Genomic DNA, 12,231 nt, shown 5'->3' with positions numbered 1-12,231 from the left:
CTGTTAATAGAATAGAATAATCCTTTAATATTAACATGCTACACACTTGGAGATGAAAAATAACTTTATATATACACATCTTATAATATATTATATTTGTAGTTTCTTACACCACCCCTGCCTACTCTAACTGATGAAGGACTTTAGATTTTCACAATCATTGGGTCTTTTAAGTAACATTTTTAAGTGTGTATAAAGACCACATGCATGTAAACTAACTGATGTAATCCACCTCCAACACTGCTCTCATTTTCATGCTGTATCTTTTTTTTTTTTTTTCGCGCTGTGTCTGACCCATACAGTTATATTTATCTGATAAATATAAAAGTTGCCACTGACGCATGCTCTGCTCTTTACAGGGGACCCTGCTGTGCTCTCACCATCACTAACACTAACTTTTCATCTATGCAGATGGAAGTTATCCTCATCCTTCCATACATGCATGTGGAACTTTGTGTGTCTGCTCAAGCCTAATACAAAATTACTGCAGATGGAAATAAAAGTCTTCTTTTGACTGCAGTACAGTGGTCCTCACTGAAAAAAAAAATTTAAGTGCACCATCACTCAGATTTGTAGTGGCACAGCACTTTAGCATTGATATGTCCATATTTGCTTCAGATTGATTGCTTATATATCTCTGACTGTGTGTGTGTACATGTTTCCATTTCAAGCATCCACAGAGGCAACCCTAATGGCAAGCGCGTCTGCTTGTGGCCACAGTGATAGCACCTTGAATATTTTGATTCTGACACACTGCGCTCCTCAGTCACCCTTCTTCCCATTTCATTTCTTCCCCCGTCTCTTCTGCTTTCCATCCACCACATGCAGAGGGATAAACAGGAGCAGCGGTGGAAGAGGATTAGGGCCTTTTTCTAAAAACACATTTGAGATGGCCCGACATGTGACAGAAGGGTACCCACTGTCCTGCCAAGTGACACCTGCTGTGTGTGTGGGCAAGTTTATCTCAGAGGATGTGACATAAACACATTACCCCCGACACACACGGTATTCAGTGCACACAAAAACGCAAACACACACACGTTCACAGCGTCCCCATCTCCACTCATACCGCCTTTCATGCGGTGCCCTGAAAAGGAACGTGTTGAGATTTCATTGGAATCACCTGCAGGTACCGCGGCCCTAGTTTGTTCCACAGAGACACTTGAAAGAGAAATTTCTTGAGACAGACAGAGAGGGGAAGGCGTGCAGAGAAAAAGGCAGTATGGCAGCAGGCAAAGAGAATCGACCATCATTTCCTAGGTCTTGACATAAGCCACCTACCCCTCTAACTTAAATAAACAGTCATCCACAAACGGCGGTAAAGAAGCAAATAACAGCTTTCAAAAACATATCACCAGTCCTTCAGCTACATAAACTAAAATTCTGGCTTCTCGAACTTGGTTGAAGACACATTTGAATTTATTAAAAACCTTGGTGGGAAATGTTAATATTGATCCCACTGAGGTTGCAGTCTGTGCTTGGCTCGGTATTAGCAGCGGCTGTTCATAATGAACTCCTGCCTAGACTTGTGTGCTAAAAAACAATCTGGCAAAAACAAAGCTAAAACAACTACGTGTTTTGGTTTTTAAGGCATTTGAGGTCTGCTGTGTGAGGACACCTTGAGTTAGCAGATCCAGTGTGAACAGTAACTACGCTGACCAGGAAGCTGTCCGATACCTGTGAAACAGCAGATGGAGCACAGCAGTAGCAACTGGGATCTTGAAAATATTGCTTTAGTTGAGGTCCACCATGCAACTTGGTAGTGGCGTATTGATCGATGATGATAAATGTTTAAAATCCACATAAATAGTATCTTAGTTGGTAGCTGCAGTTAATGACTGAGCTGTAGCTCAAAGCAAAATCTAGTTGCGTAGCTCATAACATACAGTCATGAGAAAAAGTGATCATTAGCAAGTGTGAGCACTGTTATAAAAGCAGAAGTTTGGTGATTTTGCAGCTCTGGAGCATTCAGATGTGTTTTAACACAACGCCACAATGGACTCATCCCAAGCTCAAACTGTGCAAGGCTGGGAAAAACAGCAAAAAGCCCAAGAGCTGCATCTTAGACTCTACAAGCCTCAGTTAGCAAGTTAAATGTTAAAGTTCATGAGCGGGCCATACCACTTATTTATATAGCACTTTTAACAACAGCAACAGAGCTGACCAAAGTGCTGTACAATAACATAAAAAACAAACACAGGCCAAAGGTCCTGTGCAACTAGTAGTTACTGAGTCAACATCGTCCTGTGAAAACATATTTCACATGATTTTGAAACTTAGCAACCAATACTGGTTGATATGACTGATTGTTTGGTATGCTGTTTGTTTATCAGAACATGAAAGGCGCTCTGGCAAGATAAGTAATATATCACATCATATCTCTTACCACCACATGAATTATAGACTAGAAATTAAAGCCTTTTAGGTTCAAATTCAAGAGGGGTCATGTTGCTCCACAAACAGAGACCCGTTCATAGAAAGAGTAAATACAAACCATCAGAATCTCCAAGGATGTCAAGCATGCATGGCAAGAGTTCACTTACCCAGGGAGAATGTGCCAAACAAAATACAAATGTGAGCAAGGGGATTTCTAAACACATGATGTCCCCTGATAGCACTTAGCTGATGCGACTATGGTTATAACTGTCATTTAAAAATAACATTTACTTTTATATAATGCAAAAATATGCATAGTAACAGACTTGATTATTTACAACAAACTGAACAGCAAACTCCTGTTTTCACAGTGTCTATATCCAATCTGTCGCTCACCAGATTGGGCGAAAGGAGGGACTGGAAGTGGAACAGCAGCCCAGCACTGGCAATCTGCTCGAGCCATCGACGGCTAGCTTCCTGGGCCTCCTGAAGGTCCTGGGAGTCAGGGATTTCCTGGTCCATGTCTTTCCCTACATTGCAGAACTGAGAGAAAATACAGAAAAGCTAAGCAGAGAGCTGAGGAAAATAACTGTATCTTAATTCCCAGTTCTAAACAACTCACATACATAATTTACCTGGTTGAGGACAGCCAGCAGATGCTCGGAGAAGGCGCACACAGACGCAACTAGAGACTGACAGAATACCATATCGCGACGTAGCTGGATCTCTGAGTCTGCAATGAAACAAAGAGAGGTGTGAGACTGAAAAGAAAATCAGGATGAGTAAAGAGCTCAAGCAGTGAAAGCAGCTGAGAAGTCCATTCAGGAAAAGATGACGGAGAAACAACAGAGCGAAGAGTCAAGATTAAAAACTGCAGTGTAAAGCAATGAGGGTCAAAGAAATAAGTGCCACAGGTCTGTTATGGCAATTAAAGAGATTTTCAGTAAGGTGAACAAAAGGCTGCCCTCCCCCACCCCCCCACATGTGTTGGGTATTAAATAATGTATCAGGAAAAAAACGAGAGCAAATGACAGGTGTGCCCAAGCGAAAAATAATTGGCTGCCATAATTTCCAGAGAAATAGGCCCCTTTAAAAAGTTCAGCAATCCAACTGAGTTAAAAATAGGTTCATGAACCCCTCAGAAATGAATAATGTGAATGTTGCAGGGAATGACCGCAAACTTTTTGACACTATTAACCCAGTTCCCGGGGGTCTGTAAATGAGCGTAATGTCTGAGTTTTATCAGCAGTTATTCTGTCCTGGCTTCTCCAGTATAATAGCGCCAACACAAGTAGTCCTATAGATTTTGATTTATAGCTTTCATTGTGGCAATGTGGAAGTTATTTTTAATGGAGTGGTTCCCAACGTTTTTACTATGGGATTTTGTTTTTCTTTAAATCATACACCTGTAACTATAATACATCACTGTCCACCTGCAATGCCTTCTGAGACTATCCATAATAGGAATTATGCTAAATTTCAGGTCCCCACTGTCATTCTCAAAACAGTATTTCAAAGGATAAAGGTAGGGGTGGTTTTAGTGGTTTTTTAGCGTTTGATGGGTCATTTTAAAATGCTATTATCCAAAATCCATTAGAAGTACTTGACCCAGTTCCTTCAAAGTTTTCAGGGCAAATACCTGCTACTCTCTGATTACGGACTCTCAGGAGTGTAGCTTAAGTTAACAAAAGATGACGGATGCTCGAAATCCTTAAAATATCTGGATGTCCTCATCATTGACAGCAGATTTGAAGGCCAGCAGAAACCTCAGTTTTTAAGGGAGGGAACTGATATTTTATTTCACAGCTTCTCGTATACAAGGCACATGATATTAATCAGGTGAATGATTATTAATGTGTTTATTTTTAAGTGATGGCCAGATGGGAGGGATTTCAATTTTTGGGCTCCTGACACCTTCTATTGTAAGAAACTGCGATCTAACCCTTAGACATGGCAATGTACTTCTGACTCTTATATTTTTTAATATAATATAATTTTAATATAAATCTCTGGCTCGCATCTACATTGTGCCTTTTGTCCTCTCTCTCCCCCTCTTCACCCCCAACCCCTCGCAGCAGATGGCTCCCCGAGCCCAGTCCTGCTGGAGGTTTCTTCCTGTTAAAATGGAGTTTTTCCTCCCTACTGTCGCCAAGTGCTTTCTCTTTGGGGGTCATCTGATTGTTTGGGTTTTCCCTCTATAATTGTTGGGTCTTTATGATGTGAGGCAACTGTCGTTGTGTTTTGGTGCTATAGAAATGAACCTGAACTGAATTATAATTATAAGAGAAAAATGTGCTCTATAATTACAGGTGCACATATGAAACTATTTTCTGTGTTGTAGGTATGTGACTTAATTCTTTCCCTTTTCTTTCATGTTTTGTGTCTGCATGTGTGTTGCTTTCATTACCTTATCTTACTGAGCTTTGAGTTTGGGTCACGAGCACACAGCGATGTCTGCGTGTTGTTTTGGGTTTTACTCTTAAAAAAGGCCTAAAATTAATTTGCTATTGCAATCTGTATTTAAACAGAGTAAATCTTCAGTGTAAAAGGAAGGGACAAACCTGTATACTGTAGTAGGACCAAGAGCAGTCGAGTCTTCACCTCTGAATAAAACAAAAAAATTAAAATTAAATAAAAAAAATTCAGTGAGGCAGTGGACAACCTTTTATCAAATCAAACAGACCCATTTCTCCTTAACTGAACTGACCTATACTTTAAATTTAAAGTCTTAAAGTCATAAATAGGACAACTCTGTGTAACTTCACTCCATCTGAGCACATAAAAAAAACATAACATCATAAAAACAACCAGAGGCAAAGATAACAACATAAATCCTCATTTGTTTATAGTCATCTCAGAGCTCTGGGTATACTAGCAGGAGGCTGCACTGCTTGAAAAGCCATCATGGGAAGAGGAGGGGAAAAAAGTAGCATACACAGGGCCTCTGCTTATTATTAATAAGTAGACTTTTCTCAAGCGTGACCGCCCGCTCACCTTTCCCAGGAGTGTTGTGTGGCTGGCCTTTGTTTGTATCTGGGAATTTAGTGCTAGTGTGTCCATGTGTGCATGTACAGTATTACTGTATGTGTCTGTCTGCCAATGAACACAAAAACCACACACTCCCGTTGGGAATAAATATGGACGAAATGCCTCTCTGGATAAAAATCAATAAATAAAGGAATCTCACAGAGTGCAGCTCTTTAATTCTCTGCATGTGTTCAGCTCCACCTCTGTTCCTCCAATTTATGAATCCCAGGATGGTTTCAGGTTTAAAGGTTAAGGAAAGTGCTGCAGTTAGTGGGACTGCCTGTACCCACACAACTGTAACAGAGGTTATTATTACATCTCATAAATGCGACGAGGTTTACTGGATACTCTGTCAATTTAAAGCACATTTCTTCTCCAGCCAGACATGTTCTATCCATGATAAATATTTGATGTGACTGTGTGAGCAAGCTATATGGCTTGAGCATTGAAAAAGCATAAAGAGTAAGGGCCGGGTGCACATGTTGACCATGTGAGGAGGTGCTCGGGTACACGCTGACCTTCAACATATTTAGTTATGGTTTGTGTGAGCGCCTGAACGCTGCTGGGAAGGTTCCAGGGATCCTGCTTGACGTGGAGACGCAACTTTTTGGTGCAGCTCACTCGGGGCTCCATCTCCTGCTGAAACTCTGACAGAAACACAAACATACACGGCAAATTAGCATGGGTCTACCACAGCTACATGACTGCATGTACTCTATATCAGTTGTGAGGCACACTTTGCATAAAGAGATTACCAGTCAATGAGAAAAACCGCATAAAAAAATGATCCGTTCTGCCTCTAAAGCAGTTCAAGACACATAAAGCACTTACGAAAAAAAATATCTTGCCTAGATCAGTCTGCTTAACCTCATCTTTTTCTCTTTCCTTGTCAAGCCGCACCATCTCGCTCAATCTTCCTAGAGAAAATTATAGGTCACTGATGTCCAGAAGCAACACTTCTTTTTTATTAATCAATTTTAAACTCCCGCCATCAAATCTTTTTATCACCTCGCCCAGACAGTACTGAAAAATGAGTATAAAAGCATGTCAATCTGATGCAACACCTGTAAAAAAAACTATACAGAAAGACTTGTAATAAAGTTTACTTTGAAAAACAACAGATCTCTGAGAGAAAGGTGGCCGTTATCAGGGGCTTTGTGTGTCTTAGAGCAACAGACAGGGTGTGAGACGCAGGAATGCTCTACTTGTCAGATAATCCTATTTGCTCTGCTATCAACCACACACATTACTGGAGTTGTGATGGATCTGCTCTGATCAAGGCGTCCTGAGGGAATTTATGCGTACAAACCCACACACAAACAGGCGCGCGCACACACACACACACACACAGATAGACAAACCCACAAAGAGAAGCGGACCTATTTTCAGTTCAAGCATATTTGCACTGACTTGAGGACAGCTGTAGATGAGAGGGGAGGCTGTGCGCCAAATAGGTCGGAGTGTTTGCAAGCTTTAGTAATCAACATGACAGAATCACTGGGTAATTTTCTATTTTTTTTTCCCCTCTTACTGCACAACGCACTTCATAAAAGTCACTTTCAAAAAACATAAAATAAACAAACTTTGTCATATGAGAGCTAAGCACAATACAAACCACCGGGATATAAAACAGATAGCATTTTTGCAAAGACAGAAAGAAAACAATTGCTGATGTCAACTGCTTTTCTTATCTTAAAATGGACTGAGTCATCCGAATAGCGCTCCACGGAGGATAAAAGGGCAATGTAAGCTAGTTTGAATTTGTTGTGGGGAATGATAAAGGGTAAATTCTGTCCTTTCCAGTAACATTTGCCAAATTTTTGTTAGAGAGATAAAACACAACAATAGAAAACGCGGTTAAAAACCAAGGGTAGGAGGAGGTCAGGTAGCAAATAAACAGAGTAAAATTAAACGATCATATAGCATACAAGCTCAAGAGCTTTTATAGGGTCACATTTTCCATTGACTGTAAGTAGCACTACAATAACCGTAAAGTGAAGATGAGTACCCAACTAAGTGGTGCTATTTCAGCACTATAAAGGGAAGGACACCACAATGGCTGAAAGTAAAAAGAAGTGGAAAAGTACAGAGGCAGAGGGGACATGGCTGGGAATCTGTTTTGGGGTTTTTTTTTTTAAACATTCTCAAATCCACCTACAACACTTTCCCCAAAGTCTGTGCACACACTCATTACACAACAGGAAGTTGCTGCCCCTATGTGCGGGCGGCTGCAACATTTTTCAGTGCCTGTTCTGTTTTATGTCCATATTGGTGCCGTCGGTGCTCAAGAGTCTCTAGCATCATCTTTTTCTTTGTCCTTTCTCCCAAAACGATGCAAATATAACACAGAGGAAAACACATTAGTAATTAGCTTTAATGAAAAGGTTAGACTTTTTCCATCCACAAGGAACGTTACATAAGCGGTGACGACATCACCGGCACAAGGGGCTGTCTTACCTTGTAATCCTCTTCCAGGTGTGAAGCATTTGGTCTGCTCAAATGCCCGAGCCACTACTGCTCCTGTCAGCATGCTAGTGATTGAGTCCACCTGAAGACAGAACCAGGGTCAAGCTGATGCACTTGATACAGTTTCCCCACTAAGTGCGGATCGAAAGTACTGCATGTGGATGTGGATGAAAGCAAAAAACTGCCCAGGCATATCCAACACCTGCTTTTCCTGCTCTTTCTCCAACACACATACACACGCCGACAGAGCTCCAGTGAACAAAGTTTGTGCTTTGTTCACACACTGCACAGCAGAGACAGCCAACCACCGCTTATTTTTTTGTGCTTGTCCTCTGCCAATTGAAATGTCCTCATAAAACACGTAATAAGATTTGGTTGGTCTTTGCTCTCAAGGTTCCAGAAAGGTCAAGGATCATTAAGTCTCTTGCAATTTTTCCCTTCCTGAGCACAATTCAAAAATACACAATTCCTGCTTTTCATACCCAAAAGCCCCAATAAACATTTGACCTTTGGAAAAAACAATAAGTTACACATGAAACAAGAGCATTTCTTTGTGTTTGAAATTCATTCCCTGTGCATTTTGGTCTCATATTTGTGTTAACGCACAAGGAAATCAGAACTATCACACAATACCATTAGGCGACACAATAACATGTTTCTTTCATTTTAACCAGGCAACAAAAAGGGGACAAGTGTTTGGACAATGACACCGATGTGATTGAAGTGCAATTGCCGTAACTGTTTTGTAATTACAGCTATTTTTATACACAGTTCCTAACTAACAGGATTTTAAATATAAAGATTGTTTTTAATACTTGGATGAAAATCATTTGCAGTGACTGCCTGAAGCCTAGAATCACCAAATGCTGTATTTCCTCCCTTCAGAGGCTCTATTAGGTCTTTACTGCAGTCGCTTTGAGTTGCTGATTGTTTGTGGGGGGTCTGCATTTGGTTTTGTCTCCAGTCACTGAAAAGCATGCTCTGTAGGGATGAGATCAGGAGATTGACTTGGCCACAGAAGAATATCTCCTATCTCTGCTTTGAGAAACTCTTGGGTTGATTTGCAGTAAGCTTTGTGCTATTGTCTATTTTCACTGTCCAGTCAGTTTTGCAGCATTTGGCTGAATCTCAGCAGCAGCAGTTAAAAAACACTAGTAGCCTCATTCCACCGGCATCTATACGTGCCCATGCTGTAACATTGCCTCCACAGAAAATGTGGAGCTCAAGAGTGTAACTGCTGGTTTGCACTTTGTTGTGAACCTCATGAATATATATTGATTGTAGACCTTCACAATGATATGTCTACCTCCTCAAGAGTGTTCTTCACCTGGATGGATCTTTTAAACAGTTATTTTTCGTAACCATCCACTTTAGTTGTCTTCTGTGGGCTTTCAGGGCTTTTGGTGTTGTAGGGTCAGATGGGTATTCTGTCTTTTTAGTACCATATTGTTCATTTTGTCCACTCTTAAAGTCTTTGCTTTGTCCTGTTTTTTAGCATAGTGATGGCTTCTTTCACTTGCAATGACACCTGAACAAGGAATCAATTTATCTTTTATCTTCTGAATTCACAGAATGGAATAAGAAGGAGGCAGACCTCACCTGGCCACAAGCCTAATGTAAACTACTCTTAGCCACTTAAACACTAGTATCCTGGTTCCGCTGAAGTGGAAGACTATGTATTATAAAAATGTATGTCTCCACTTCAATCACACCTTGACTGCTGGATTTAAACTGTGCACTGTGGTGTTCAGAGGCTAAATAACAGAAAATGTGTCATTGTCCAATAACCAACATTAAGTCTGAGGAATGTCCTGGGAAAATAAAATTGCGTAAAAAAAACTTATTAAGTCATATTTCACCCACCTGGCTAAACAGGTGCTCTAGAAAGCTGTGAAGCTTCTTCTGCTTATCATGGGACAGCCACACACTCGAGGGCATCTCATCTCCTGCAGAGGTGGGATTACAACTGATCACACAACTGTACTGTAGTAAAACCAGTGCATAGGTTTACTGTATGTGGACAGAAAGTCCAGTGCATTCTAGTTAGTTCAAATACACAGTTTCACTTAATAACTGTTACCTGTTACAAGACAGCCTTTTATAATATTACTGCTGACAAAGGTTACGGTTTATGACACTGAGCTGAAACAGGGTTTTCCTCCCTACTGCTGCATGGTCACAGGTTACTTAATGTGATCAATCATGAGGATATTACACAGAAAATACAACTCATGCATGATTTATACTGATAAGCTTTATGTGGAGGATAACAGTGTCCATATTGTTACATTTTGTATACCTGAGTCCATGTCGTCACTGTGAACGTAGGAGCTGCAGTGACTGCTGCAGATGCTGGTGAAGGAGGCAATGGAGTTTCGATTGCTGTTACAGTCACTGATAAGAAATTTGAGAAAAAAATTTAAGATGATGTATACTTTAGAGGTGCACATAATAACTGATATGGATAGGTTTGATATCATACACTTTAGGTATGGAAAACTAAGACGTGCATCTGCATTTATTGTATGAAAAGCTATACATAAATATTGCTTTATATTACAACTTTGCTACTTGTTTTTCGAAAATCTTTTAAATGATAAAGACTCTCAGAAATTCGATCACCCTATGTGACCATGTTTGACTTTGGTTTTACCTGTATGAGTCTCTGTTGCTGATTGTGTCGTGCCCGGAGTCCTCCTGCTCGTCCCCTGCCATATTAAAACAGACTTTCTTCCCATTCCTTTCACCCTTCTCTGCCTCACTCTCTCCCGTAATGTAGCTCTCAGGGGTTCTCACCTCTGAGGCTGGAGGATGGGTGATGGAGGAAAGAAGGCTGATGGAGAGAGAAAGGAAGGAAAGGAGGGGGGGGAAAAGGAAGAAAGGCAGGAAGGGTTATTTAAAACTATGACGTTCATCCAAATCTAGAAACAAAGCAGCATGATAACAGCAGCTCCTTTGATCATACACATGATCTTACACATGTCCCAGCACTGAAACGTTTTCATCGGTGCATACAGTCTGCACTTTAGCCCACGCAAATGTAGTAAGCTTCCACAGCTGAGTGAGCAGGCCAAACTCAAACCCCAGTCTGTTTGTGTTTGACTTCCGCACAACAGCTTCAGATGTCAGGGATCGGCATCGTATTAATAGGTTCAAACATGTAGCAAGGTGCAGCTGTGTCAACACGCTGCAGCACGGCTGCAGAGATCAGCTCCGCTCTTATTATTACCCTTGGCTTGTATTCTGTTAGACAGCTATCAGAGAAACAGGAAGAGGCTACGTGGGATATTTTCACAGTTGCAGCAACACATGGTGGCATTTAAAGCCATATTCCAATAAATTCTAGGCTAGGGATTTTTTTTAATTTATTTTTTTTTAAATCTCTCCCCACGCAAAACACTGACACGCGATTTCTGTTTACATTTCAGACTTATTTTAATTTGTGTCTGCTTGCATTTTCCATTGTGTCACACCACTGGCCTCCAAGACGTTTCAGAGGCAGAGGGGAGGGGATGCATCAAAAATAAACAACCTGTCTCTCTGATGGAAGCCAAATGCATTCCAGTTTAATGCCTATTTTTATGATTTTCAACACCTCTCCTCACCATCTCCCCCTTCCTCCCCCGACCCCCTTTCTACCCATTCACAGGCTGACTAGGCCACAAAGATGCCCTCATTAAGGTCCACTCCAGGAGGCACCACAATGCCCCTTGTAAAACTGAGTGGCATTCCATCGCCATGGAGAAGCCCTCCAGGCTCTGTGATTGGCTATTGGTTAATAAAGAAGTGAACGCAGTTTGGGGCCTTTGAGGCGAGGGAGCAAAGCAGAATAACAATGACTGGATCAGAGAAGTGGCTTCAAAAGAGAGAGACAGAAAAAAAGAGAAAAAAGAGAATGAGAGCAGGCCAAAGTACATCACTGCTTATTGCACCAAATCAGAAAGATCTCTTAATCTCCAACAGGAAGCTCTTTAACCCACTTTGACACATTAAACTATTAGACTTCCATCACATTTATTGCATCTGTAAGTGCTTGTGCATTACAAAAGCTCCGCATCAGGCCGTTCCACAGTAAGAAATTTGCATAATGCTTCACTCCATAGTCAGATAAATAAGTCAGTGGATCCTATAGCTCTCTACCCACTGCTAGTCAAGGCACTTTTTTATAATGTGCAAAGAATAAGGAAAAGATATGAAAACGGGTGGTATTGGATTCAGGAAGGGAGGAGGCCCTGATATAACGCACGTTGCCAGGAATGTCCTCACACAGCTGCGAAGCCTTCTCAGTGGCCCCGGAGACAAAGGTTCACAGGTCACAGCCTCAAAAATGGATTCCTCACTGGCCGGCCAAGAACTTATATA

At 41.1% G+C, this 12,231-nt stretch overlaps 1 protein-coding gene across 1 annotated transcript in view; it reads right to left on the bottom strand.

Moving 5' to 3' along the window:
* The window catches only part of prex2 (phosphatidylinositol-3,4,5-trisphosphate-dependent Rac exchange factor 2), a 93,979-nt gene that overhangs the window by 25,066 nt on the left and 56,682 nt on the right, over nucleotides 1-12,231 (bottom strand). The window contains exons 26-33 of the mRNA XM_005471820.4: nucleotides 10,523-10,702; nucleotides 10,169-10,263; nucleotides 9,733-9,815; nucleotides 7,861-7,951; nucleotides 5,922-6,050; nucleotides 4,938-4,979; nucleotides 3,012-3,109; nucleotides 2,773-2,919 (exon numbers count right to left, since the gene is read on the bottom strand). Coding sequence (XP_005471877.1) covers nucleotides 2,773-2,919; nucleotides 3,012-3,109; nucleotides 4,938-4,979; nucleotides 5,922-6,050; nucleotides 7,861-7,951; nucleotides 9,733-9,815; nucleotides 10,169-10,263; nucleotides 10,523-10,702 — 865 coding nt within the window. The remainder of the gene's footprint in view (nucleotides 1-2,772; nucleotides 2,920-3,011; nucleotides 3,110-4,937; nucleotides 4,980-5,921; nucleotides 6,051-7,860; nucleotides 7,952-9,732; nucleotides 9,816-10,168; nucleotides 10,264-10,522; nucleotides 10,703-12,231) is intronic.

This window comes from Oreochromis niloticus, linkage group LG9 (assembly GCF_001858045.2).
Source record: "Oreochromis niloticus isolate F11D_XX linkage group LG9, O_niloticus_UMD_NMBU, whole genome shotgun sequence".
In the NCBI taxonomy this organism is placed as follows: domain Eukaryota; kingdom Metazoa; phylum Chordata; class Actinopteri; order Cichliformes; family Cichlidae; genus Oreochromis; species Oreochromis niloticus.
Note: the sequence above shows the minus strand (reverse complement) of the source record. Positions and strands in the feature narration are given on the sequence as shown.